Raw genomic sequence first — 26,403 nt, forward strand, 5'->3', positions numbered from 1 at the left:
CATGAGTTTGGAATGATTAATTAATGTTTTCCATTGAGTAGCTCATAAACCAGTAGCAATTCTAAGAAAAAGTATTTGGACATTAAAGAGCTCTGGATATCATAAGGGTGTTTTTGGTGAACAGAAGTAGTAGCTAAAAAATCCTGCTGGAATATTTGTGTTCTGTAAACTACTCCCATAAAACCAGACACAAATACCATGTTTAGGAAACAGTAAATGCTCATATTTCAACACTTTCACCTAAATTGAGAGAGTCTTTCTAAGATCATCTACTCCAGCTTCAGTGCTCAAACAGGTAAACTTAAGTTGTTCAGGCAACCTCTCTGGTCAACCTGTACCAGTATTTGACTCTTCTAATGGGTAAAAAAAAAATAAAAAAATTGTATTCTTGTGTTCAGACTGATATTGTGTTGTTTGCTTTGGTTTTGAGGTGTTGCTCTGGTTTTGGGGTTTTAATTTAGTCCCCCTTGCCTCTTATCCTGGCAATGGGTACTGCTGACAAGTGTATCTGACTTTTTCAACTTCCTTCTCACTCATCAGGCATTTGTACAAATGGATGAGATCCCTCTGAGCCTTCCCTTCTCCAGGCCAGACAGTCTCATTTTTTCAGCCTCTCCTCATACAGTAGATGCTCCAGTCCCTTAATCATCTTTGTGGCCTTGTACTGGACTTGCTCCAGTAAGTCCAGATCTTTCTTGTGCCAGGAAGCCCTGAATAAGATGCAGTATTCCAGAAGCAGCCTCACCAGCACTGAACAGAGGTGCAAGATCACTTCCCTCAACCTGATGGCAAGTGTCTTCCTCCTGGTGGCCTTCTTGGCTACAAAGGTACATTGCTGGCTTGTGGTCACCTTCTTGCTACCAGGATCCCAAGGTCCTTCTTGGAAAAGCTACTTTCCAGCTGGTAGATGCCTAGGACACACTGGTGCCCAGGGCTATTCCTCACTACTTTGCATTTCCTCTGTTGAACTTCAGGACATTCCTCTGCCCACTTCTTGTTGAGGTAGTATTTCTGAAAGGTGACACAACCATCTGGGATTACCACCACTCCTTCCAGTTTTAAATCATTTGCAAACTTGTTGAGATGCAATCCTCAGTGCTTTTTTGTTTTTTGGTTTTTTTTTTATTTGGTTTTTTTGGGGGTTTTTTTGGGGTTTGGTGTTTTTTTTTTTGGTTTTTGTTTTTTTTTTTTTGTTTTTTGTTTTTTTTTTTTGTTTTTTTTTTTTGTTTGTTTGTTTGTTTGTTTTTGTTTTTTTGTTTTGTTTTTTTGGGTTTTTTTTGGTTTTTTTTTGTATGGAAATGAAAGCTGCTTCCCTCCAGTTATTACTACTTCTCCCGTTTCCCTATTCATGAAGTTTAGCGCTTCTCTGTGGGATTTTTCACTATTATTAGTCTATTACTTTTGGACAAATAATTTGCATCTTAGTGTAAACTACAGACTTGAAAGAGCATGGGTGGCATTAGAGCTGCTGAAAATACTAGGGCCTAGAAACAGTATTTCCCTCAGTGTTAGAGGGGCTTGAGGAAGATAGTCTTTATTTCTAACATCTCAAAAGGCAAATAACCTTTTCCTGTGTATTTTACACCCTTATGGGGAAGTGCCAATGCAAGGAGAAATTTCCTACAGGCTGCATGCCTTCATGGTCAGCAGGCTGACTTGCAGCTGAAACCCTTCTGCCCACCAGTAGGTGAGGACTGATCACTGAGAACATGCAGCATGGTCCAGCTTAGCTGAATTCCCTGTGAAATTCATCACACCAGGCAGATGAACTCTGCTAGAAGCTTGATCTCTGCATGGCCCTTCCCATCCTTATCCTAATGGATTTCTTTCCCTTGGGAACATCAAGTCTCATCACCACCATATTTTCTTGTCTCCCAAATGCCCTATCTCACCCTTCTTTAGGTATTCCAAAGGGGGCATAATTGGCATCAGTACCACTGCCATGCCCCTCTGTGTCTGCCTTCTTCCTGCTGTGTCTGTGATAAGGTGCTGTGTCAGAGGGAGATGAGTTTGGTGAGGGCACAGTCTTAGTCCAAGCTGAGCTCCTTGCGGTCTTGTCAGCTCTCCTGTTCCAGCACAGTCCGGGTATTGCTCTAGTGTTTTAACAATAGAAAACTAGCTAGTTAATTGAGAAACCAGAATTGATTTCCCTGAGGAATTTGCCACCTTGCTGGTGCAGCAGACACTCTGCCTTCCAACGTAAATGTAACAAGGTGTTTAAAAACTTGGACACACTTCCATTTAGCAAACAGCTGTGGCTTAAAATGCTGTTGCCTTGCTACTTAACGAAGCTGCAAGACTTCTCACTGAAGTAAACAGGAGGATAAATACATTCTGTTTTGCCAGTTTGGGGGGTGGTTTTTTTCAGGAGGAGGTAATGTCTTAAACCATGGCAGGTGTTTGGTAATAAGGCTGTACCTAAATCTTCAGTTAACCAGCAACTAGCAAGCTATTAAGCAGAATTAAAATGAGAGGAGTTCTCTGGGTCTCACTCTGATTTACCTTAGATGATTCTTAGGATGGGGTAAAGTTATTGATTTCACTGCACTTAAATATAGAATATAAAATTGTGCAAGAAGATCAGGATTGGAGCACATAATTATCCTTTATTTCCACATTTGTAGCTGCAGTAGCCCAGAGCTAAGTGTTCCAGTCCTCAGTTGACTAAACAAATTCTTTTCATCAGTTCAGAAATTGCTTAGTGTTTTATGTTGTAAAATATTAATTTATTTTTTCTATATTTAATCTGTACTGGGTAAGAGGTTGCTCACTCACACTTGGGGAAGAAATTCTGCATTTTGGGTATCTGTAGGCCTAACTCCATTAGTGCTAGGGTCAGGTGAGCAGGTGGTTGTTTTTTGTTTGGGTGTTTGGTTGGTTTTGGGGTTTTTGTTTTTAGCAAAATAGGCTTACAGTAAAGGGATGTGAAAGGGTAATATATAATACATGTATTTATATGTAATATCATTATATTATATATGAATTATGTAATTATGATATTGAAAAACCAACTGCAGTTATGGTACAATAAGAATCATGGAACTCTGGTAACTCTGAAGAAGCATCCTATAGTACTTAACTAGCAACAAAATTATGTGGACACTAATATGTGCTCTTTCTTCAGACCCTATAGATACTATATTTCTGGCCTGTAAAATCTGGGATTTTGTATCAGCATGGGTTTAAGGCCACTAGACTTAAACTGTTGATTTATTTTTTTTTTAATTGAAATTAGAAGCTATATCATCTTTCCTAGGTAGTGTGCTATTCTAACAGCTGAAAACTATAAACACCATGGTTTTTCTGAAGAAATATTAATGTGTTAAATTTGCACCTCAACCAGAAGCATCTTGTGCTAAAGTTTGTTGTAAAGTGATGATGGCTAGCTAGTTTGCCAGGATTCAGACAAGATTCTGAGAAAACTGGTTGTGTTTTAGCAAAGAGGCATAGGTCATATTGCACTCTTCCTCCTTAAAGCCCCTCCATTTGGAGGCTTTCAGATTGTAGTGGAATTCTTGGTCTTCAAGAACATTTGTGACTCAATATGCTCTCTGCAAGAGTTCTTGCCTAGAAGTGGCTGTGGGCCTTTCATTTTAAGAGAGAAGAGGTTAAAAACTTTGCAGAAGGAGAATTTGGTCATCTTTTTAAAAAGCTGAAGCCTGTGTGTCATTTAGGATCTGTTGGTTATGCAAGTGCACCTCCCTCTTGGTAATTGTTTGTTACCTGTCCTAGGATGATACTCATCAGACAGCAGTGGTTTCTGATCATTGCTCATTGGCCCTTGTGGGGTTGGTTGGTGGCCTTGCCAGTCGCTAACTTGTCATTAAAAATTATTCTTGCAAACCTGTTACTTAATGTTATTTGTTTACAGAGCAATTGCAAATATGGATGATGGTATCCATGATCTGTTGTCCTATGGGCTTGTTCATCCCTTTGTGTTTGCCTTTCAAATGTTTAGGAGCAAAGAAGTTTATAATCAAATGTTGTTTGAAGGACTGATCCATTGTTACTGCTGAGCATGGAAATATTGGCATAAATTAAAGCCAGAGGAGTTTGATGTTAAGGGTAATAGCCAACACATGTGAGAGAGATGGTAATTTCAATTATAACTAGTGGGCCTCATTGTACATATTGAAGATACAGAGGCAATAGAATGCATTTGCCTACAACAGGAAATTAATCCAAAGATAGGAGTAACTTTAAAAAGAGCCTGTGCAGCCTAAATAACTCTCTGCCGCATGCTCAGGGACACACACAACTAATCTGGCCTTCCTTTTGGTAAGCTATACTTAAATGAGAGGTAAGCCATAGTTTGGTTTGAGAGGGCCCAGGAACTGGTTAAAATGGTTCCATTTTTCCACTCAATGCACTTTTTAAAAAAACCTGACCCTGGGAACAGAACTCTTTAAGGTCCCAAAGACTAAAGCAAGGACGCCAACTAATTTTTAAGTTTCTGTTTAGTAACCTTTTCAAGTATTTGGTACTTGCATAAAGACAGTTTGGATGCTAGATATGCTGCAAAGGTTTTAGGAATGTTACATCATTTATTACTGTTTAAAACCTTACTTACTCAATTTGTTTCATTTTTCTCCTGTGTAAGGAAGAAAATATTTACTTTGTTCAAAAGTGGTTTCTGGAGCTGAACTTAATTCGTATGTGTAACTAGATTTGGTGTTTGGAAGGTGCCATACAATCATTACTTATTAATAGCAGGACCTGCAGAAGCAATGCATTATTTATCTAATGTTATCTGTGGAAGACTTGCAACTATTTTCTTGCGTTTGGACTAAAAATGTTCAAAAGTGTGGTCAGCTGACTTAATTTTTTTCTTTTTGTGCTATACTACCACACACATAATGGGAGATTATTTTTTAATTGGCATTATGCCCTTAGTCGCCTTCCTTAAATCAATGTGTAAAATAGTGGGAAGTGAGGACTGATGTGCCTATAGTTTCAGTGGGAAGGCTGGATACCATCTATTGACTAGGACAAGATCTGGAGTAATGCACTTGGCCAGGATAGAGATGAAAAAACAAAGTTGCTCCCAAAGAGAGTATCTCTAGGTGTGGGGCTAGAAACTCTTCAAAGCTAGAGTATATAAAGTTTTCCCATGGTAATTCATTCAAGCATTGGGATTTCTTTCACTGCAGAACATGCTTAAGGCTTGGCCCACTAAACTCCTAGGAAAACTGTTAGGATGTGTATGGAAGCCAAGGTCACCCTCAGAGAGATTTAATGCTGCTCTGCTGTGTGCCAGTCCCCATGGCCCTCTCAAAGAGCTGTGTTCCCGTGGTGCCTTTTTGCTGCAGCCACCTCAACCCCCTAAAGGGGGTTTCAAATGATGGAGGGGAAAAAACCTGCACGGATACTTAAATTAATGCTGACAATGTCAACATTAATTTATGCCAGAAACGCATGAGGGATAGAGGGTGGAAAGAGTGATAGTGAAGAACACAGTTCTTCCTGTGTCCTGTTCTCCTGGAGCACCTGGGGAAGGGCTGCCTCAGCAGTGGTGGATCCTAGCACAGAGCCAGTACTCTTTCCCTCTCTGAAATGGCTACTTTGTGGCCTCCTGCACGGACAGGATCACTCGGTCACTGCTCACAAAGGTGGCTTAGTTCAACACAGTTGCCATTAGAATGTATTGAAAAAATAAGTAAGCGGGTCTAGCATTGCAACTCCTACAGTGAACAAAGTTCTGTTGCTAGTCCCAGGCAGGTCAAAACTGAGGTTTGAGAGCAGCAGTGAAGAAGGCCTCTGATATTTTTGGATCACTAGTAACACAGCAGAAATCTCAAAAAACAGTATAAACTGGAGAACTGAGGGAAAAGACAGGACCTAAATATTCAGAGGGAATTCTGTCTCTGGTACTCTCGTGGTCATGAGTAAGTGTAAGGCAGCTGTTTGGACTCATCCCTACCCCCAAAAATCAGTCCTGACAGTTACATACTTTGGTTTTACCTCTGAATAAAAAATAAATAAAACTCTCCATGAAAATGAAGTATTTTAGCTGTATTGTGAAATGATAAACAAGCTGAAGCCAGGAGAAGTTTGTTTCAGTAGATGTGTACCTTGTACATGTGGTTTCAAAACTCAGAATTGCACAGGCATAAACCTGATATTGTCATATATGTAATCTTTTAAATACTGTTTAGGTTTTTTTTTCCTTCTGAAAGGCTCATTGTGACTGTAAAATAGGAATAAGATTGTGAAACTATTCTAAGTTGAGGTGGTTAAGAGTTTAAATTTGCTGTTTAAAAATATCTAGGTTGCAGATGTAGTGTTTTGTGTTTTCCTAGGCAGCTGTTTATTTTTTATAAAAAAATGAAGTTAGGATGAAAAATAGTGTGATAAAATGATGAGTCAGGTTGTCAACAGCCAAAAAATTCTAACAGGTATATATGCTAGAATAATGCGTATTTTTATTTTTGCAACATCTGACTCATGATTTTGATTATGTATTCTGCGAAGTTCAAAGTTTTCTTACACAAAGAGAGAGCTATATGAAACAAGCATGCTTCAAATAATTTTACTTCAATTGTAGTAACAGGTTTTGGAGTTTAAATCATTAACAACCTCTGTGTGAACTTTTATCCAAATGACTGCAAGTCACAAAGAGAGCACTTCTCTTTCACGGAGTACCTTTTGTGCTTTAGTGAGACCCAATCCCTCTTCTATTTTTTTTCTCCACCTTCATGTCTGTCTTTGAAGAAAGATGTGTGATTTGTGAAGTAATGAGAGTATGTATCAGTTAATGAAAGCTGCTATCCTGGCTTCATAATGCACACTGGAATTGCTTCAGGATAAGGCTTCCTATACCTGCATTACAGCAGGAAAAAAAAAAAAAAAGAAAAGTAAATTTCAGAAGTCCAGATTGCTGTGTGTACTGTAGAAGTATCATGTAGCAGTTAAATCAACCATTAGGGGTGACCTAATCTTGATTTCCTCCCCCCTCCACACACACACTCTCAAGGAGTTGTGATTACCCTTCTGCTTGTATTCTTTCCACTTTTTAAAACCTGCACTAGAAATTGTCAGAATACCAACTTGCCCACCTTTCTTTCTGGCTTATTTTGGGTTCTTGTTTTGGCCTGGAGGGAGTTGTGTATAAAGCAGCCTCTCCCTCCCACACCGAATTTCGGCTGCATAAAGCCCTTCGGCCCCTGTGCTTTGTGAAGGGATAACTGAGCCCATCCAAGTAATTCTATGGGGTTAGCTATGTACACCACCACAATTTTGCTTTTCTAACACAGGAAGACAAAACGCCTTAATTTGGAAAAAAAAAAAAAAAAAAAGGTTTATATCATTATTTTTACAACGAGGAGATTGCAGTGCGAATGGTCGAGACCCACAAATTCAAACACACACCTTTTTTTTTGTTGTTGTTTTTTATTTTTATTTTTTTAAATTATTATTATTTATTTATTTATTTATTTATTTATTTATTTTAAGAGCGGATTAGCAGCGGGTGCAGGACCGGGGCAGCGCATCCTCCGCCGCCGCGCAGCGCCGCGCCCGGAGCCCGCGGGGAGCGAGGGCACCGTCCCCTGTGCTCCGGCGGGGCGCGCGTGTGTCCGTGCGTGTGTCTGTGCGTGTGCCCGCCCGCCGGGGCTGTGCGGGGGTGTGTGCGGTGTCCCTGCCCGCCCGCGGGCGCGCCGGGAGCGCCGCCGCCGCCGCTGCCCTTTGATCCCGGCGTTAGTGTTAGTTAGGGGCCGGGAGGAGCGCGAGGCGCAGCCCTCGGCACCGCCGCGCCAGCCCTCGCCCCGGCACGGCGCCCGGCGCCCGCCCGCCCGCCGGGAACACATCCCCGGCCGCTGAGGGATACTGCGACCGGGGACAAGCCAGGTGCACGACCGGGTTGCGGGGGGGTGGGGGGGTGGGGGGTGGGGGGGAGAGGAAAAGAAAGAGACAGGGGGAGAGCGAGCCCTTCGCGGTGGCTCCGAGAAAACCGGCTTCAAGCCCCCTTTCCCCCGGCGAAGAGGGAAAACCCGCCCCGGTTAGCAGCTCCCCCGGGGGCCCCGGCTTTGTGCCTGTCCGTGCCCCCCCCTCCCGGTCTTATTTGATCTCCCGTTAAACCAAGGAGGAGAATGTGAAAAAAGGGGGAAAATGCCCAGGAGGAAGCAGGAGCAGCCCAAGCGCCTCTCTTCACGTAAGTGCCCCCTCTTTTTGCCATTTTCTCCTTCCTCCTCTCCCCGTCTCCTTCCCCTCTGCAGCCGCCTCCGTCGTTTCGTGCATTAGTTTAGGGTTACAGAGGTGAAACTGACAAAGACACAGCCTGGGTTATTCCTCTTTTAGGTCTGAGCTAAGGCAGCCATGTTGGTGATGAACAGCCTTGTGCCCTTTTAATTTTTCCTCTCTCTCCTTTCCCCCCTTCTTTCTTCGCGTCTCTCGCCCTTTCCTCCCTCTCCCTCCCCTCGCCCGTGATTGTGCATTTGTGCTAAGGGGGGGGTGGGGGGGGGCGGTGTGGGTTTCTCTTTGGGGCCAGAGGGAGGGGGGTCTGTTTTATTGGGGTGGGGAGGGGGGCTAAGCACGGGAGGGGAGGGCGGCGAGAGGGGAAGCGGCTGCTGGCGTCTTGTGCGGAACCAGCCGAGAGGTCTGTCCCCGGCTAAAGGTTGCGGCGGGGCTGGGCGGCCCGGGAGCGGGGGTAGGCGGGCAGCGGCAGCGGAGGGGGCCGGCGGGGCACCCCACACTGACCCCAGGGCCACCCCGGAGGGGCCGGGGCCGCCGCCGGCGGCGTGGGAGGGGGCGGCGGGGAGGCAGACCGTGGCAGGCGAGGTCCCTGCAGAGCAGGGAGAGGAGGCGGCGGCGGGCTCCGGGCTCCTCCTGGCCGCAGTGAAATGAAGGGTCAGGCGAGCCAGGCGAGACTCAGGCTTCGGCGGCGCTGCCCTAGACGAGAGCAGCAGAGCACAGGGCTAAAGTGCATCCGATCCTCCGCCCGCGGGCACTCGCTGCGCTCGCACACTCACACGCACACACACATCCCCTGACACGGCTCACTCTGCCCGGCTCCTGATCGCTCCCTCCCCCCTCCCTGCCTGTTTTCTCCCCTCTTTGCAAAACAGTTAACTTTTCTCCCGCTCCCTGTCCCCCCTCTCCTTGTATTCAGCGCTCGGCAGCTATTGAGAGGGAGGCGGAGAGGAGGGGAAGGGACCTAAAAATACCCTGCCCCTGCATGGCCCCAGGACTGGTTTAAGGAGAGCGTGGGGTGGATGGAGAGGGGTCATTTGTCTGTCCCCGACACATCTGCTCGGAGCGTGCCCGCAGCCCTTCCGCGCCGAGCTCGGGGCAGGGCGAGAGCTGAGCCGCCGGTGCCGGAGCCGGGCTCGGTCACCGGGAGTTCACCGGGGCGGCTCCTGCCCCTGCCCGCGGGGCGCCGCTGCGGGCGGAGCGCGGCCCGGCCCCCGCTCCCCGCGCCCTTCCCGCACCGCCACACGGCCCGGGACAGGGGCTGGGGGCGAGGGGGGAGGCATTTGCAGCCCCGCAAAGATTTGTCTCCCCTTTTCTTTTCCTGCCGACTCGTGGCAAGGGCAAGAGTTGTGGTGGGCTTTGCTCTGGGGGGGTTGACGTTTGAGGTTAGTTTGGGGGTTCTCTCCCCCGCCCCTTCCCCTTGCCGTTTGCCCCCGCACAGCCCTTTGGCTGTCTGCCCGCCGAAGAGCCTCGGTTCCTCCCGCAGAGCGTGGCTCGGCTCGGCTCGGCTCGGAGGGGCGGCGGGATCGCGGCGCCCGCCTCTGCAGCTCCCCGGCGCGGCGGGCGGGGGCAGGGGCCAAGCCCGGGCTCGCAGGGGCGTTCCGGGGGGCGGCCGTGGGGGCCCGGTTCGGCAGCAGCCCCGCGGGGCTCCCGGGGCGGGCGGAGGCGGCGGGGCCGCGCCGGGCTGGCGGCTGACCTTGCCCTCGCCCCCGCCCCGGCGCGCTGCCCTCCGCCCGCCCCTGGGGCTGACATCAAACCTGGGCTCCATCTTAGCTCGGCCGGGCGCTGCCGAGCGCGGCGGCAGGGGCTCGGCTCGGCGCGGCTCCGCCGGGCCCGGCCCTGCGCTGCCCCCGCCTCCGGGTTGCGGCTGAGGCCGCCCGCGGCCCCGACCTCCTGACCGCCGTGCCGGGGGAAGTCACGGCTTTGGCTGGGCCGAGGAACAATTGCCTTCATTGTGCAGATAGAGTTCGGCGTGTGCTAGTTATTATTTTGATTTTTTATTTTTGTTTTTTAATACACGGCCTAATTTATACTTTTTTTCGGATTAATTTTTTAGTTCAGTTCAGGGGACGAGGTTTTTTTTTTTTCCCCTGGTGTGTGAAAGGCGCACCAGCCATATGTCCCACACGAATGCTATCTTTCAGTGGGATATATTTATTTTAATTTCTTTTGCAGCTAGATCGCACTGGTTCAAAAGCTTTTATCTGATAATAGTAATGATGCTTTAGATAACTCAGAATTACACTGTTCTAGATTAAGAAAATACTTTGGAATTCAGTATGTAGGTGATGTAAGTGGCGATTTGGTTTGGATGAGGTTTATTTTTTTTTAAGCAACGTGTTGCTTTAATGGGTACTCAGTGTAGAATACGTTTTTATTCTCTGATTCTCGCTGGTTTTAGCAATGTATTTCCTAGTGGGACAGAGGGTGTGTTTCATTTTGAGGTATTAATGGTGGCAGAAGAATGTGAAGTTCCTCATGCACATCCTAGAAGAAGCTGTCAGCTGTAGTGCTCAACCTTGACTCTGCCCCAGGGTTCTCTGTTCTCAGGATTTCTAGGCCTTAATTCATCATAAGTGGTTAGGTACCCCTCAGAGCACCTGGGGATTGCTGACTAGCACCCTGATTTTATGCTGCTGCCCAATGACTCCACTGGACAGCCCTCACCTACATTTGCAGGTAGTTTCACTTGGGAAGACTGCACTGCCAAAGAATGTGTGATGGGGAAGAAGTTCTCTGTACAAGACTTTGCTGGAGATCTACCAGGGTGCTGTGAGAGTTTAATTCAATTTCAAAGGAGCTGATAGATACTGACGCCTCAGTGTTTGTAGGAAGAGAAGGATTGATACTATTAGATGCAGTAATAGTGTGTTTGAGTGGCATCTGCTTAAAATGGCAGAGTTAAGGTTGAGCTTTCAGTCATTGGAGTTGTTTACAACATAATTTAGTTTGGAAGGGTCCTTTGCAGGTCGTCTGACCTAGCCGCCTGCTCAAAGCTGGATGAACCTCAGCGTTCAGTCAGATGGATGGGCTCTTCAAGACTCCAGTATTTACATGTATTGTAAAGTGGAGTTTTTGTGTCTAAATAAGTCAGGTTTGGAGAACTGTTTAGTCACAGATGCCAGCAAACTGTCTTCAGTCACACTGAAGCCCAAAAGAAAGTGCATCCTTCATAATATAAGATAGAAATGACTGAGGAAAGGATGTTAGAAGTCCCTGGACAGACAATGGCTCATTCATACTCAAATAAAATATTGCAGCACTGTGAATTTGGTTTACAATGTCAGAATTAAATCTATAACTTAAAATTTTGCCCAGTACATGTGTGTCTTATGGTTACATTTGGATGTGGCTAACTTGGACAAGTCGATTCATTTTCACTGGAATGTTTTAAGGAATTTTGCTCATTTCTGTGTGTGTTAGGAGTTTTTTTGCCTTTCAGCTGCTTTAGCAGTTAGATATTTTTCATTTACTCATCATAAGAATCTTTAAAACTATGTGTAAACACAACCCTGTCTTTCTTCTCCTTGTTGCCTTGCTTTCTATTCTACCTCAGGCTGTTTCCTTTACTGAGGATTCCTGGAAGTCTGTTACCTCTGAACTGCTTGATGTGACTCGGAAGAGCTCAGCCTGAAAAGTAAAAGTTTTGGGAAGTCTTCAGGCACTCGAGTAAATGTTTAAGATCTAGAGCACTACATTGCCTTAAGTGCAGCAATCGATACTCCTTGGGGTTTGGTTCTGTCTCGAGGCTTGTCAGCAATGCAATTTGCGAATGAATGCCACAATTCCATTTATTCAAAGCTTGCATTTATTACAGAGTCTCAGGCAGAGTTAAATGCTACATTGAGAAGTTTGAACTGCTGCTAGTTTCTGAAGAATGTTTTCAGTGCAGGACAAACTGCAGTGGCAGTTTCTGCTGGATTTGTTCTGTTAAAGGAGGAGATGTGGAATTGATACAATACTAGTTTCTGTATCAAAAGCTGGGTATCTAACTATGAGCGGGTGTAACTCTTCTTCCTTTCATGGTCAGGTACAGTGTTGGATGCTCCAGATACTGTGTTGAAGCGTTCAGCTATTTCTATACAGTAAAATAACACTTGAACTCTGTGAAGCTTTTTATTATATTGTGTCTTTATTGCTCGATTTTATCATCAGAGGAGAAAAAAAATGCTGTCAAACAAGTAAATTAACAGTGATTTAGGGCTTCCTTCATTTTTTATTTCTGCAGCTTGCTTCATCTGATACTTTCTGATAGCAAGAGAGAATGCATTGGATGGATTTTTCAAAGGTCTTCCCAATGTCAGGAGTGCTTTTGTTGTTATTTGGTATTTAAGAGTTGCCTCCAAGAGAAAACACTTTTGTCAGGAACAGGAATCATTCTCTTTCCAGATGAGTTTATTACCTTACTAGCACATGTGGCACGTATAGGGGGAGGGTTTTATTTATTCTTCTAACATGTTTAATATTTTTTACCTCTTAGCACTTTGGGGATCTTGATATAGGACATAGTCCACAAGATTATCCACATAGCTAAAATTATTATTCTTGTACAATGAAGTTAGTAATTTCAGTGCTCCCATTATGATTGTCCTGGAGGTGCTGTAATGCACCTTGCAAATAAACAGCAGCCTTTTGGTGGATTGAGTAACAACCCCATTACTCCATCTGAAAACACTTTTCTCATTTTGTTTCTCTTGTGCTGGTGAAGTCCTCACAAACTTTTAAAAAATATTTCCTCCCTTTATGGGGACCCTTTTTGACATGTAAAGTCAGTCTCTTTAAATTTGTGTGCTGATTTTTAAGTTTGTTTTTGTTATGTGAACTAAGTTATTTTTACAAGATCATTCAGTGTTAAGTGTCTAAAGTACATCAGTGATAGGCTATGTCTTAGTGTTGTCTGATGATGCAAAATACGGCTAAATCACACTAGAGTATAGATTGGGCTACCAAGGAGCCAGTGTTGTGCTCATTAGGATCTTATGAGTGAGATTTTAGAGGGGCTAAGGGTGCCAAAGATTTAGAACAAAACTGCAAACTTTATAGTTGGCCAAACAGGAAAACCAGCAGGGAGAGTAGCGGACTGGGAAATGTAAGAGTATCTGGACAGAACCCATTTTTACTTTTAAAATGGATGAAGAATGAGTAAGACTTAATCTTTGTAGCAGAGTGATTGCTGTCTTTTTCATATGTAAGAAGGCAGGAGTAGGAGGAATTAAGTTTAGGAAAAAAAAAAAAAAGAAGGAAGAAGAGGAGCCAGGAGGAGCTGGCTGTTCAAAGTGAAGTATTAGTAATTTCCTATAATTTAATCAGACCAGATCCCAGAGCAAGATAATGAGAGCATGACCTACAAAAGAGGACTTTTTGGAAGTTAAAAGGGTTTCTAACATGAAGCTTCACGAGGCATGTGATTTGTCATGAAGCACTGTATAGAGGACTTTTTTTCCCTTCCACATTGCAAAGAAATAATAATATAGACATGAGTTCAAATGGTTAGGGAGAGCTGATATGGATTCTGTCTAAAATCCTTTTACCATTGTAGCTTTTCAAACATGACTCTGGAGTTCTTTAAGAGTGTATCTTCTAAATACCCGTTTGGGTTTTTTTCCAGTTTTTTGTTGCCTAGTTTGCTGTTCATGGTACATTATTTGTATCATTTGGGTTTACACATACAAATCCCTCCAGGATGCTTGGAGGCTAAAATATCATATGCCTTTCAAAAATAATAATAATACACTAAATACCTGGACTGCAAAGTAGCTAGCAGTATGTAATAGAATCCAGTTTTCCTGGGGATGGGGGGAGTTTTTTTCTTCTCTTTTTGCCCCCCCCACCAAAGTAAAACTTTTTTTTTTGTTCTACCTTAAATGTTTTCTCTGAACAATACATGCTGTGTATTGATATAGGCATGAAGAATAATAAATTAAATTGGGATAAAGGGAAAAAAACCCCAAACCTTAAAAAAGTGGATAATATCCCTTTCTCCAAGAATTTTATTTTTTAAATGTAGTTAAATAACAAGACTCAGACCCATACTTCATTTGAAGGGATACGAGCTCTAGGATACAGACAGCATCAATGCTGCACTTACACGCTGCATTGTGGCTGCTGCAGTGAAGGTTTCAGCAGCTTGTACCCATAAGCTCACCTGAAAGCTTGTCTTTCAGGTTTTCTATTTGTAGACTTACAGTCAACTTTATGGTGATGTTATGCTCCCAAAGACAGTTTCTCTTTTCCTTGCTTGGTATCCTTCTTGGTCTAGACACCAAATATTTTGAATGTCCTGTCTAAACCTGACAGCTTAGGTAGTTCTATTCCTTGAAGTTTCTCCTGCTTTTCAAGGGATTTCCTTGTTTGTGGCGTAATTATGCAGAGTATTGGAGTTCCAAGGTAAGACTGTTCCATTTTGAAGGTTAAGAATTCACACAGAGTCCGAGTTTGGGAAATTTGGAACAACACAAGTCATGTTTAGGATATTTTTCTGAGAAACATTCAGTAAAGAGAGAGAAACTGGGCTACGTAAATAGTCCTTCCCCTCATTCTTCTCAGTACTTAGACAACAGGATTGGGAGCAGAGGGGAAAGAGTGGCTAGTGCTGATAGCACAGCAGACCAGGAGAGAGAAGGTTGCATGTGAGACTGATGATTTAGCTGCTGTTTAGAATAAATCCTATTAAAAATTAAAGGTTATCAAATGGTAGTGGTCTTGTAATGAATGGTATAATCATCAACTTCAGCAGATGAAATTAGGTTCCAAACAGCTGCACTGTTTTGTTTCTTTCATTTGGGATGCTCCCACTAGGGTAGAAATAACATTTTTGAAGCAACTGAAAGCCGGGTTACTGTCATAATCCCTTAGAATTCTGCATGGCCCTATTCTGAGGATTCTCTTCCTCAAGAAGGTTTGTAGCTCTGCTGCCCCTCATCTGGGGTTTGCAGCTTAGATGTGGTTTTCTTCTGTTGCAAGGCTTTCTATGCAGGCGCAAAGAATTCTTCCCTGCGCTGTCTCGAGTTTTGTCTGAAAGGGAAAAAAATTGTCACAAGCTTGCTTTAAAATTGCAACTTCTTATTTTGAGCGAATGTTTTGGATATGTCCTGAGTCTTGCTGCCTGTTATATTTTGTATCGGGGCAAGTAACTTTTAGAAAAATGCATTAAAAGAACTGCTGGTTTTACTAAGAGTGTATTTAGCTTAATGAATAATCTTCATGTGTGACTTTAATGAACACAAATTCTTTGCAGGCTTCTAGACTTCACTTTGATTTGTGTAGTAGGACAAATAATTACTCATCTCAAAAACTAAAATACGAACAGATCTTCCTCAACTAGATGATCATTATCTGGAGTGCAAAGTAAGGAACAGAGAGGGTGGCAGACAAGTGTATTTAGACAGCAGCTGGTGGTGTAGCTGTGTTTGCATGCTTTCCTGAAGCACAGCCAGCATCTCTCCCTTTACAAACCACTGTGCCAAATCTAGACCTGGCAACTAATGACTGAGGACCCGTTTCTTTATGTGTTTGGAGCAGAACTTCTTATCTACCTCTGTTTCTGGCACTTCGAGCCCATGAAGAGTCCTTCTCAGGCACCAGAGTAAGCATAACAGCCTAGAGCTGCTCCAATTTCTGCTGCCCCCAGGCTCTCACCATGCTCCTCATTCTGGAAAGGAAAGGCTGACATAATCCTTTTGTCAATTCTGCTTTGCCAAAGGGAGTTCTTTGCACAGTGAATAACTCTGAAGGGAGCTCTTCTTCCCACCTTGAGGTACTTGAACATTGCCCGTAAGACCTAAATATGCTTCATCATAATTGTTTATATTGTCTTCCTGCACAGTGCTGTGCCACACTGAGATAACAAAGCAAGCTCTAAATAAGCTGCCTTGTGTATAGGAGGTTGTTATCACAGCAGTGTGTCCAGGTTAATTCAGCTCTACTTGTGGGTATATTCCAGCTGGCTCAGATATCACCACATAGCTCTGCGTTATTTAGTATGGACACACTCTCAGGAGAATCAAAGTTCTTCTCTTTGACGGCTTTTACCAGCTTTCATAGAAGTTGTTGGTAAAGCCCACGGAGTTCTCAGCCAAGAAATGGACTTTGGAAAAATAAAATCAGATTCCACTACCCCTGTCACACCTGTTTGTTTATTCAGCAGAAAAGGATGGGAATGGATTGGACATGAATGTGGAAATTCCTCTTCACTTCTAGCTACTAACCTTTATCAAAATTTTAGGTGGATTTTTACAGAGAATGTCAAAACAGGTTGCTGTCATTTCTGCTGTGTCTCTGCCCTAAGTAGCCATAGCAGTAGTTTCTTGTGCTGGGAGCTTGGCACAGAATACTAAATTTTTTCAAAGTAAGATATGGTTTGAGGAATGTCCACTTGTAATTGAGTGCTTGCATATTAGTTATGTGACCTCTGAATTAAGGTTGAAAGCTGAGGTGTAGTGTGCAAAACCATGTGTCTGGGAGTGAGCAGTGCCTATTCCACATGGTCTGCTGCTGTGTGCTCTCCCACCACTATGAGTAGTTTCCTAATCCTCTCCTATTTGGCATTGCTTGTTAACCCCAAGCAACCCTCTCAGGGCTAGAGAAAGCAGCTGTCTTTGGTAGCAAACACAGCATGACAAAACAAACACTTCTTGAAACTTCTCTTAGATACTTTACCATAGTAACATCCTTCTGGGAGGAATTAGAAACTCAGGGAATATAATTTGTCATATTTTAATCTGATTTTGGGAGTAAAGAAAAGGTTAAATTACAGGCAACTAGATTCCTGTGACATGTACAGGAGAGGATAATTTCAGTATCTGAAATCTAAACTTTCTGTTTCTGAACCAGTTGTAAGGCTTATGAGAGGAAAACACCTCAAGTGAGTAATGCGGCAGAGTAAAACAGTAAATGAGGAGCCCATTATTTACCAGATATCTAGCAGGAGAAGTTGCCTATAGCAAAAATAAACAGAAAGTAGTTAAAATGAAAAAGGATTTTTGTTAAAGCAGGTACTCTGGTTGTTGTCACCTGCTGTGGTTGAATATTGCCATCCACACAGTTTGTGAGCTCCTCCCTTTGCTTTGTGACCCCTTGATATGGGTTGTGAGCACAGTAGGGATAATTGCAGGCCCTGTAGCACCTTGATCTGAGGCTTACCATGTTCTATTTACTGCCACCTGCATATTAAGATGACAGGGATTTCTAGTTGAATTTGTTGTTTCTTTTACTTTATTGATCCCTGGAACATTTTTAATAAATGTGTTCTAAAGCAACAATTTCATGTATTTTAAAAGTCCTTTTCTAAGAGTCAATGTTTTGGGTGCTTAATGTGGGTTTTTTTCTTTCTGTATCTTAGTAAAAGGGAGAGAAGGTTCACAATATTTATTGCTGCTACCTTTCTGACTTCAATATTTAGAAAAATTTAGAATGGCTTCAGTGAGTTCCCTTATTTTTAAAACTGAACTTGATGTTTATTATCAGGAATGGGCCATCTTTGCTGCTTTCTTCTGATCTCTGTTGTAGTGCTCGGGTGATGCAAATGTTGTGAAAGTTGCCTTTGTCCCCAGATGGGGATTCATATTGCATAAGGATGTTTCTAGGAGAAGAATAATCCTATTATTTCATACATCTTCATATCACTGCAGCTTGCAATATTATTTGAATCAGAGGTGGGGAGGGTTAGAGATGACACCACAGCTGGAATGCATTCTGATCTACTTAGTGCTAGTTAAGAGCCATTTCCAGCTGCTGCTGATAAGCTGATCTCCAGGCTGAGGCTGGGATGGAAAACACAAGGAACAATCAGAGCTCGTGCTGTGTTCCTCCTTTACCAAATACCCACAAATCTCACAGAAGAGAACCTGGCCCTGCGTGTAAATCGGAGAGAAGTGTTGGGATTATTGGATATGTAGTGGTAACTATTCTTCTGAATTGAGTGGAATGAACTGCTTTTGCTGGTAAATGGAGATGTCTTATTCGTGCTCAGACAAGGAAATAATGAACTAACCAAAAAAGTCAAAATAGGCATAGGTCAGGATATACAACAGCACATCATCTTATCAAGGCAGACAAAAACAACCAATTCTTTGACAGTTTTTCAAACTCCAATGTGTCCTTTCTGTGAAGAGCAGACAGATACCTGCAGCAATAGACAGAGGTTGTGTTCTTCCGCCTTCCCCAGAAGCTACCTGAGTTAACCTTATGCCTAGGAGATTAAAACCTCCCTTCAGCAAGCAAGATTTTTTTTTTCTCTTGCTATTTTACTGGTGCTGTAAGCTGTAACTGTGTTCCTTAAACAGTTTTGGGTCCAAGAGTTCTGGGTTGCAGTGACAGAGTTGTTGGGGTATGTGATAGTTGTGGAGATGTTTGGAGGCTCAGCAGGCTAGTATACAGCCATTAGATCTCTTTTTGAGTATTTGGTTGGTTTGGTTTGGTTTGTTTTTTCCTTGTGGCTCAGTTTTCTTTAGAGAATCCTCACATCTATTGGGAGACCTTCACAAACGGCTTTTTTCAGCTTTAATCCATGTATAGTAATAGTACATTGATGAGATCTATTTCTCTTTTTTTTTTCTCTTTCTTCAAAAACACTTGTGGTGTAATCACGGTTTTTATCACTGATAATTCATCTCTTTTTCACCCTTTGTCAGTCAGTATTTATGATTAGCTTTCTATGCCAGCTGAAGAAGATTGGTCAGGAAAAGGTAGAAAAGCAGAGAAAGAAATAGCTATTTTTCATTTTGGCAATAGCAGTACTTTATCCGTGTCACACCCCAAGTGCTATTGGTGGTTTCAGAAGTTATTAAAAAGAGAAGTTATTTGGAACTGGTTCAAGAGAAGATACAGCTTTAAGCTTTGGAGAGGAGAGGAAAAGTAAAGGTTCCCATTTGTATCATCCCTGTCATTTTTGGCCTGGCTTAGGAAATTAGAGACAGTAGTTGTAGAGAAGGCAGATCAGAAGTACCATGGTCTTCCCTAGGACTTCTGATTACTCTTATATCTCCTTAATTTCTATTTTCTAAGGTAGCAGTAAGACATCAGAAAGTGCTCTCGAAAACTACCCTGTGCATGAGAAACAAGGAAATGGTTTCTTTCACTTTGGTTATGTACAGTGCATAAGCCAGGGAGTTAACCTGCTGTCCTAGGCACATATGACCAAACAGTAAAATGGTTTCAGCCTAAAATAGAGCCTGTTTTCTAGTTATGTTCTGTAGGAAGGATACACTTAGTAGTTCCTTGGGGAAGCTGAGGTAAGTCATTGAGGCTGTGCATCTGTAGAGCAGTTGTCCTTCAGAAGAGCAGAGGTCAGTGGGGGAAAAAGCCAGAAAATGTGCTCCTTTAAATGACTGGATGTGTTCTGGATGCTGCTGTGTGTTTTGTGGCGCTGCTGAAAACTTCTAACAGAGCTTTCCTCAAGTATCAGATCTGTGCTAGGCTTGCATCAGTCTGTCCCTGTACAAACCCTGGTCACAGTTTGTCACCTGTCAATTTCAGAACTTGACCATACCTTTGAAGAGATACAGGAAACCAGTTCTATTGCACAGTATGTTGTGTTTAATAACTTTTGTGTGTAGAGAAAGAAGGATAATACATACAATTATTCTTTTAGTTTCAGCATCTGTGCATTAGCTATTTTCTGTTCTCCTGTTCTGGGAATCTCTTGCTATTACCAGTGAGAGAGAAGGTATGGAAATGGAAATTTTCCCTGAGATCATGTGCATCTACCTTGCCGTAGGTTTAGTATTCCATTTTTAGCCCAGATCAGCTCCCTGGCAAGGACCATGGCCTGTAGATTTTTGACCCTCTTCTGCCACCTGTGAGAATTGGAATGTTCTTTAGATTCCCACCAGGGGCACTGAAGCAGCTCTGCCTTGAAGATGAAATCGGTAATTGTAGTGCTTCAGTAGTATTTGCTTGTCTTTGTCTTCCTCTGTATGTTAAAGATTTCTCCCTGTTTTATAGACATGAGGGAAGGGCATGGCTTAGGAAGGAAAGTGGTTTAGACCTCATAGGAGAAGTTGAGGAGAATGGGAACCACCTGCCCTGTGTTTGTGCTCAGCCAGGCAAGGAGCAGTGATGGAGAGAGCAGCTGCTCTTGTTACGGTTTCAAGTGGGCTGAGGGAGCTCTAAGGGCCTTCCACAGAGCCAGAGTTAATGTGGAACCAGCAGCCTCAAATAATGACAGCAAGTGAGCTTTATTTTTCTGGAGCTATCACTTTGGTATTTAGAAACCTTTTTTAAACAAGCGCATTGTAATCTTGTTTATAGTAATTAAGGATTTGCTAGTAATTTAAATAGTTGGTTTTGGCAATGTGCAGGTCATCTTCTTACAGATATTGCTAATGTCAGGTTGAAAACATTTACACAAGAATAAAAGTCAAGGAAGCAGGTAATTGACTGATTTATCAACCTTAGCAGACAATTTTTTCTGATACATCGTGGTGGCTATGGTAAATTTACTCTGGATTGCTTAAGGGCATGATCCTATATGGTGTGTACAACACATGAGGGCAACTCCTTGGAATGAATGGGTGAGGGAGCAGGTAATCAGCCAGCCTAGTTTTGGTGCCTCAATTAGCCTTTTGGTCAGTGGCTTGTCTCCTAGGAAAGTTGGGAATTGCTATGCACAGCTCAGAGCATAGGTGATTTGCAGCTTTTTCATGGAGATTTTAGATGAATTTTGGTCTTTCAGGTAATGTGAGAACTTTTGTAAACTTATGGCCATTCCTAGGCCATAATGCTGAATTGCAAGATTAGGGAATTACTTATTTTCATTGCAAGTTTTCTGTATGCAACAAAGTGGTCTATTTGAATACTTTTCTCACTACTTTTGCCAGCTGCATTGATGCTTGCAACTTCTCTGCTTCCTTCCCACCTGTAAGGGTGACTAAAATCATGTTGCTGTGGTGACCCTGTCAGTTTTAGATGACAAGCCACACTAGAATGAGTCACAGCTATTGAGGGTTAATCAGCTGTGCAATAATCTGTAGCACAAATAGATCACTTTTTTTTTCTTGGCTGCTGTAAATTGTGAGGAATACTTGAAAATTCCTGTGCCTTTACTGTTGGAGTTGTGACTGCTGGGGTTTGCAGTGCATTTCAGGCAATGAAGATGCATTTTGTTACAGTAAAGAGTTGAGACAGCTATCACTGCAGCCAGTTCTGGAGAGGTGGAAGGTCAGGGGCAGGACTTAAGATGAATTGTTGGTTGATGAAGGCACTCAGTAAGAGCAGGCAGTTTACAGGTGTAGCTCAAGACCAGAGAACACAGGTATGCAAAATATCGCAGACCACCAATTTTATTTGTTACCAGGTTAAATGAAGATTAGAGAACAAAGCTTTCCTGCGTTCTGTGTTTGGTTTGGTTTGGGGATACAAAATTTGACCTAAGAAACTGTAGTATTCATAATGACTTCTGTTTTGGTATGGAGGCTTCTGTGACCAAGAACTGAACTACCAGAAAGCACGTAGCCATTTGGAAATGAGTAACTGAGCCTCTGCTTTGCAGCTAGACTATGTTTAAGATAAGGTAGTTTTGTGTTTCTGCTTAGAATTTCCTAATAGAGATACCAGTCTTTTGTTCCATGAGCAACTTCTTTAAGAAGGTTTCATTAATGACCTGCCAAGGGATATAAAGTCTTATTCATAGAGTTAGCTGTTATTGAAGGATGGCTTTAAAATATTATGGACTACTATATTGAATATTTAGCATTCATAGGATTCTCCTGCAATAATTTGATCTAGATTGGAAACTAAGATTCCTCCTTTAGGGACTTTTCTGGTTGTAGCCAGCTTTTGCAAATTGTTTGCTAGAATTGTTTGAGGTTTCATTTTTCATTCAGGGCTCATGTTATGAAATTTTGGAATATTTTCCCTCCTTTATGAGGTAGGCTGACGTGATAGGTCTTATCTTTGTATGCTAAGGATAAGAGAAGTCTTGAGAATAATCTTTAGCTCTTCTGATTTTGGAGGTGCCAGCATCCCTGTTATCATTTGGTAGTTGATATTTTCTCACTGTAGCAGCCTGTTGAGTTAGATGTCTATCTAGAGCAAAACAAATGAGCAAAGTAAACTTTGGCTAACTAGAAACAATTTTAAGGAGTTTTTAAGCTTCTTTATAACTAACAAAAGGCAGAATTTTTAATTGTTGTGCTGAACTTTACATGTAGGTGGCAAATGATCACTGATGTCAAGGATACACTGCCATTCCAGGTGCAGGGAATCTCTCTGGGTAGATTTGCACATGAACCATTTGAACCACCACATATTGTTAATACTGTTACCTATTTCCAGCAGAGCTGTGGGAATAACAGTGGAACTCCTGCACATACAGTTTTTCCTCAACTTTGTTATCATCTATCAGAGTCAAAAACTGATATCATAGCTGGTTTAAAAAAACACAGGGAAGCCCAAAATTCCTGATAAGGGACTTTAATCTGGCTCAGAAGTTGCTGCCTAAAAATTGTTTGGTTTTATAGAAACTGGTTTATCATCTTCTCTGTTTACATCGAGAAGAAGAGGTGTATTCCTTTGATATGTTAATGTACCAACTCCAGGTTTTTGGCTGGCCATATTCCTGTAGTGTGTAAGTTGGTCTGATCAGTATCTTGTGCTTTATGAAACGTGTACCCAGCTTCAACTGTGGGTTATTATAGGATGCTTGTAAGGGCCTGTGGAAGAAACTTTCAGTAAGTCTGGCTATGGTATTTTGCTCAGCCTCCGTAAAACTATTGCAAGAACATTGGTAACATAAAATAGCTTTTGTGAGGAACATGATTCTCTATTGTTTTACTGACACTTCATGTGTTTTATGAACCTGTCTTGGGGCTACTAGGCAGCCTTTGCAGTGTAAGCTGACCTCAGAAATATGTATTTCTTCTGAAAACCACCATCATAAAAATCAACTGTCTTTGTTTGCCTTCTCTCCAGTTATTGTGTGTTAATCACAGAGTGGGTCAGGTTGGAAGGGACCACACTGGGTCACCTGGTCCAACCTCCCTGCTCAAGCAGGGTCATCCCAGAGCACATGGCACAGGATTGTGTCCAGGCTGTTCTTGAATATCTGCAGCAGGGGAGACTCCACACCCTCTGGTCAGTCTGTTCCAGTGTGTGGTCACTGCTCAGTAAAGAAGTTGTTCTTCATGGTCAGGTGGAACTTCCTGTGTATCAGTTTCTGCCCATTGCCTCTTGTCCTATTGCCCAGTACCACCTAGCAGAGCCTGGTCCATCCTCTTGACACCCCCACCTTTGGACACTTTTATACATTGATGATCCCTTCTCAATTGTCTCTACTCAAGGCTGAATGGGTCCAAGTTTCTCAGCCGGTTCTTGCAAGAAAGATGCTCCAGTCTCTTAAATGTTGTTGTAGCTGGGTCAGAGGCCCACATCTCTCTTGTACTGAGGAACTCAGAACTGGACACAGCCTTCCAGGTATGCCTCACCAGGGCTGAGTAAAGAAGTCAGGATCACCTCCCTGGTGATCAGGTTGGGTCAAGTCTGTTGATGGAAGCTTTTTGTGCAGGCTGTTCTTTTGTGGCGCACCTCTTGAGAGATGGCCTTTGAAAACATTCCCCTCCTCTAAGGCTGTGTGTGTTCTGTTCTGTTTCACATGCACACCTCAAGTTCTTCAGCTCACTGGGCCTGAAATACTGGCAAAATCCAGCTAGAATCAACTAAATTATAGTTGATTGAGCACATACATGTATTATTATACACGTGTATACGTGTACTATTTATATGTAACGATGTTTTTATTACTTTCTAAGACTGCTCTGCCCTCCTATTTTGATGGTTACTGATTACTGTGCCTCACTGTTAAAAAACTATTTCTAGGTCTTTAGAACTCTTTTCTCAGAAAGGTGTTGCCTACCACTACTAGAGAAGAGGGTTTTTAAAATTAGGATCAGCATATATGGGGGCCAAACCAGCAACAGATGTCCCAGATTAGGCTTCTAAAGAAGTCTACATGATACTGACTGCTGTGGCCATCCTGACTGCACAGGCCAGCTCTTCCCTGAGAGAGGTTCAGTATGTTGTTGAGGTTTGGGATGGGAGAGAGAATCATCAGCTGGTTTTTCACCTACAAGACATGGTGTACTTTGCACCCCACAAGACTAGAGGAGATAGGTGGCTCAGATTGTTGACTCCACCTGTTGTCTCGTTCCTGTGTCTTTTGCATTGATTTTTTTTTTTCTGATTTCTTGACAGAATGAATATTTTTCTGCCAAATTAGTGAGTTGAAATTGGCTCATGAAGCAGTCAAACAACAGAGCAAATCTAAGGGAGGGCACCAGGAGCACCACTTCTGTTGGTCTTGAGCTTTTGTCACCTCACTGTACTGTAAGGTGATGCCTGTTCCTTTAGAGCTTCAAATATCTGAGTCCCAGTGGAAGCAGCCCTCCTCAAACACTAATCCCACAGCTATGAACTATAACCTCCTGCCTAGAACAGAAGAATAGCTAATCTTTCTTGGAGGAAAGATGTCAAAGATCCATCATTCTAGGAGTTCTCTTTAGAAGTTGCTTTTGAGGGAGATCAGACTTGTCTTTGTAAGGTCCTATCTTGTGGTCTGTCATCCAACCCTGAGAACCTTCAACAAGCAGTGACAGCTCCTCTCAGGAGAACCCATGTGTTTCTGTCTCCTTCCATGGATGCTTGCTAGTAAAAGATGGATCTTTTTGGCAGCTATTGAAACCCACTTGGCACATTTATTCTGGGACTTGTGGCTGAAAGTAGAAGGCCACAACTTTCCTCTCCTTTGAGGGACACAAAATAAAGGCAGTTTTATGTTGTCTGTGACAAGCTTCTTTCAGTAATCTGTCCTGATTCCCTTTGTCCTTGGGAGAGTCCATCATACCTAGATTCTGCCTTTGAGAGGAAACTGAGGTGTTGTACATGCATTTTGATCATCTGTGGATGTCTAGCAGTGTGCAAACCTGAATGTGTAATACTTGGGCACATTCAGTTGTTTGTGTGTATAGGCAAAGCATCTTGAAGACTTCTAGTTACTGCAAAATAATTAATGTTCTCTAATCTTTTTTGGCTCTGAGTCCTTTTTCAAAAGAGCAGTACTGGAGAAATTGTTAGGTGAATATTCTGGGTTTTTCTTGTATGTTGAATTTTTCAAAGTCACTTAAAGTTGGGGATAAAAGTAGGGAATGTATGCCCTGTCTTTAAAAGCTGTGCCTTCCTCTTCCCCTCTCCTCCTACCCTCCAGTTAGGAAAATCATTATCTTGGAAGGTGTGGAGATGAAATACAGTGTCCTACCTAGGGCTTCTTTCCCTGTCTAATTGTATGAGTATTTTCATATAACCTAAACACCGGGGACAAGGACAGAACAGAAGAGCTGTGGCTTTTTGGCAGATCCTTCTTGCAGCTGTGCTGCTCTCTTTAGGTCAGCCTGCAGTAGAGAAATTTGGTTCAAGCACCAGCAACACTACTAAACCATTTTGTGAGGAGGTCAAGAGTTGAATAATCATCCCGTTGATAAGGAGCAAGCCAGAAATTCCATTCAAAGAGGACAGTAACTTCCTGTGCTCTTACCTATTATAGGTCACAGAAATCATGAAGGGAAATGGGGGACCAAGGGGCATTCCAGCACATGACTATTTATGTAACTGTGAGTTTTAAGTCTTATTTCTGCTGTAGATATATTAAAAAGTGTTAAGGCAGGCCTTTGTGTTTTTATTAAAATAATGATTTTCTAACAAGCATCCCTATGGGAAAATCAACACAGCTGCTTCTCTGGATGTACAGCCTCATCAGATGTGACTGTAAATGCTTTTTAGAGGTGGAGACTGGGGTATTGGTGCACAGTGTGTCCAGCTTCTTGGAGATAGTCTTACAGCACACACATCTGCATGGTTTGGTGAGTGTGTGAACCCAAGTTCACACAAGTGAAAAGTTGTTCAGCCCAAAGATATTGTGTTCACTTTTTCCTTTTTTTAAATTTTTTTTTTTAAAATTTGAAATGCTTAAAAAGGCAGGCAGCTAGACTGAGCAATTTATGTATTTATACCACAGAATATACTTTCCAGATATGACTGTCATTTCTAGGTCTGTGCCTTCTGGTTTCTGTAGTACCTGAATGTGAAAACAGCAAGGGCTGATGTGCAGCTGACACCTAGAGAAAATGTAAATTAGAAAGTGATGTGATATTAGCAAATGGTCTCTTGTCATTATTCTTTACTCTTGCTAAAGTGATGCACTTACACAGTTTACATAGTTTACCTAAA

General features: G+C 42.8%; 2 protein-coding genes across 6 annotated transcripts in view; one reads left to right on the forward strand and one right to left on the reverse strand.

The window, feature by feature from the left end:
- The first annotated feature begins 7,459 nt into the window (after positions 1 to 7,459).
- The window catches only part of ZNF827 (zinc finger protein 827), a 99,784-nt gene continuing 80,840 nt past the window's right edge, over positions 7,460 to 26,403 (forward strand). For 4 of the 5 annotated variants that reach the window (XR_008840280.1, XR_008840279.1, XM_056489033.1 and 1 more), the window contains exon 1: positions 7,460 to 8,149. Coding sequence is in view for 3 of the 5 variants with exons in the window: in XM_056489033.1 (XP_056345008.1) it covers positions 8,107 to 8,149 (43 nt within the window). In the remaining 2 variants the exon portion in view is untranslated. The remainder of the gene's footprint in view (positions 8,150 to 26,403) is intronic. The other variant, XM_056489034.1, reaches the window with a different exon arrangement.
- LOC130251982 (uncharacterized) lies at positions 8,095 to 10,026 on the reverse strand. Its single transcript, XM_056489038.1, has 2 exons — positions 9,945 to 10,026; positions 8,095 to 8,886 (listed from the first exon to the last, which is right to left on the reverse strand). The coding sequence occupies exons 1-2, from the start codon at positions 9,953 to 9,955 to the stop codon at positions 8,343 to 8,345; spliced, it is 555 nt and encodes a 184-aa protein (XP_056345013.1). The 5' UTR covers positions 9,956 to 10,026; the 3' UTR covers positions 8,095 to 8,342.

This window comes from Oenanthe melanoleuca, chromosome 4, assembly GCF_029582105.1.
Source record: "Oenanthe melanoleuca isolate GR-GAL-2019-014 chromosome 4, OMel1.0, whole genome shotgun sequence".
NCBI lineage: Eukaryota > Metazoa > Chordata > Aves > Passeriformes > Muscicapidae > Oenanthe > Oenanthe melanoleuca.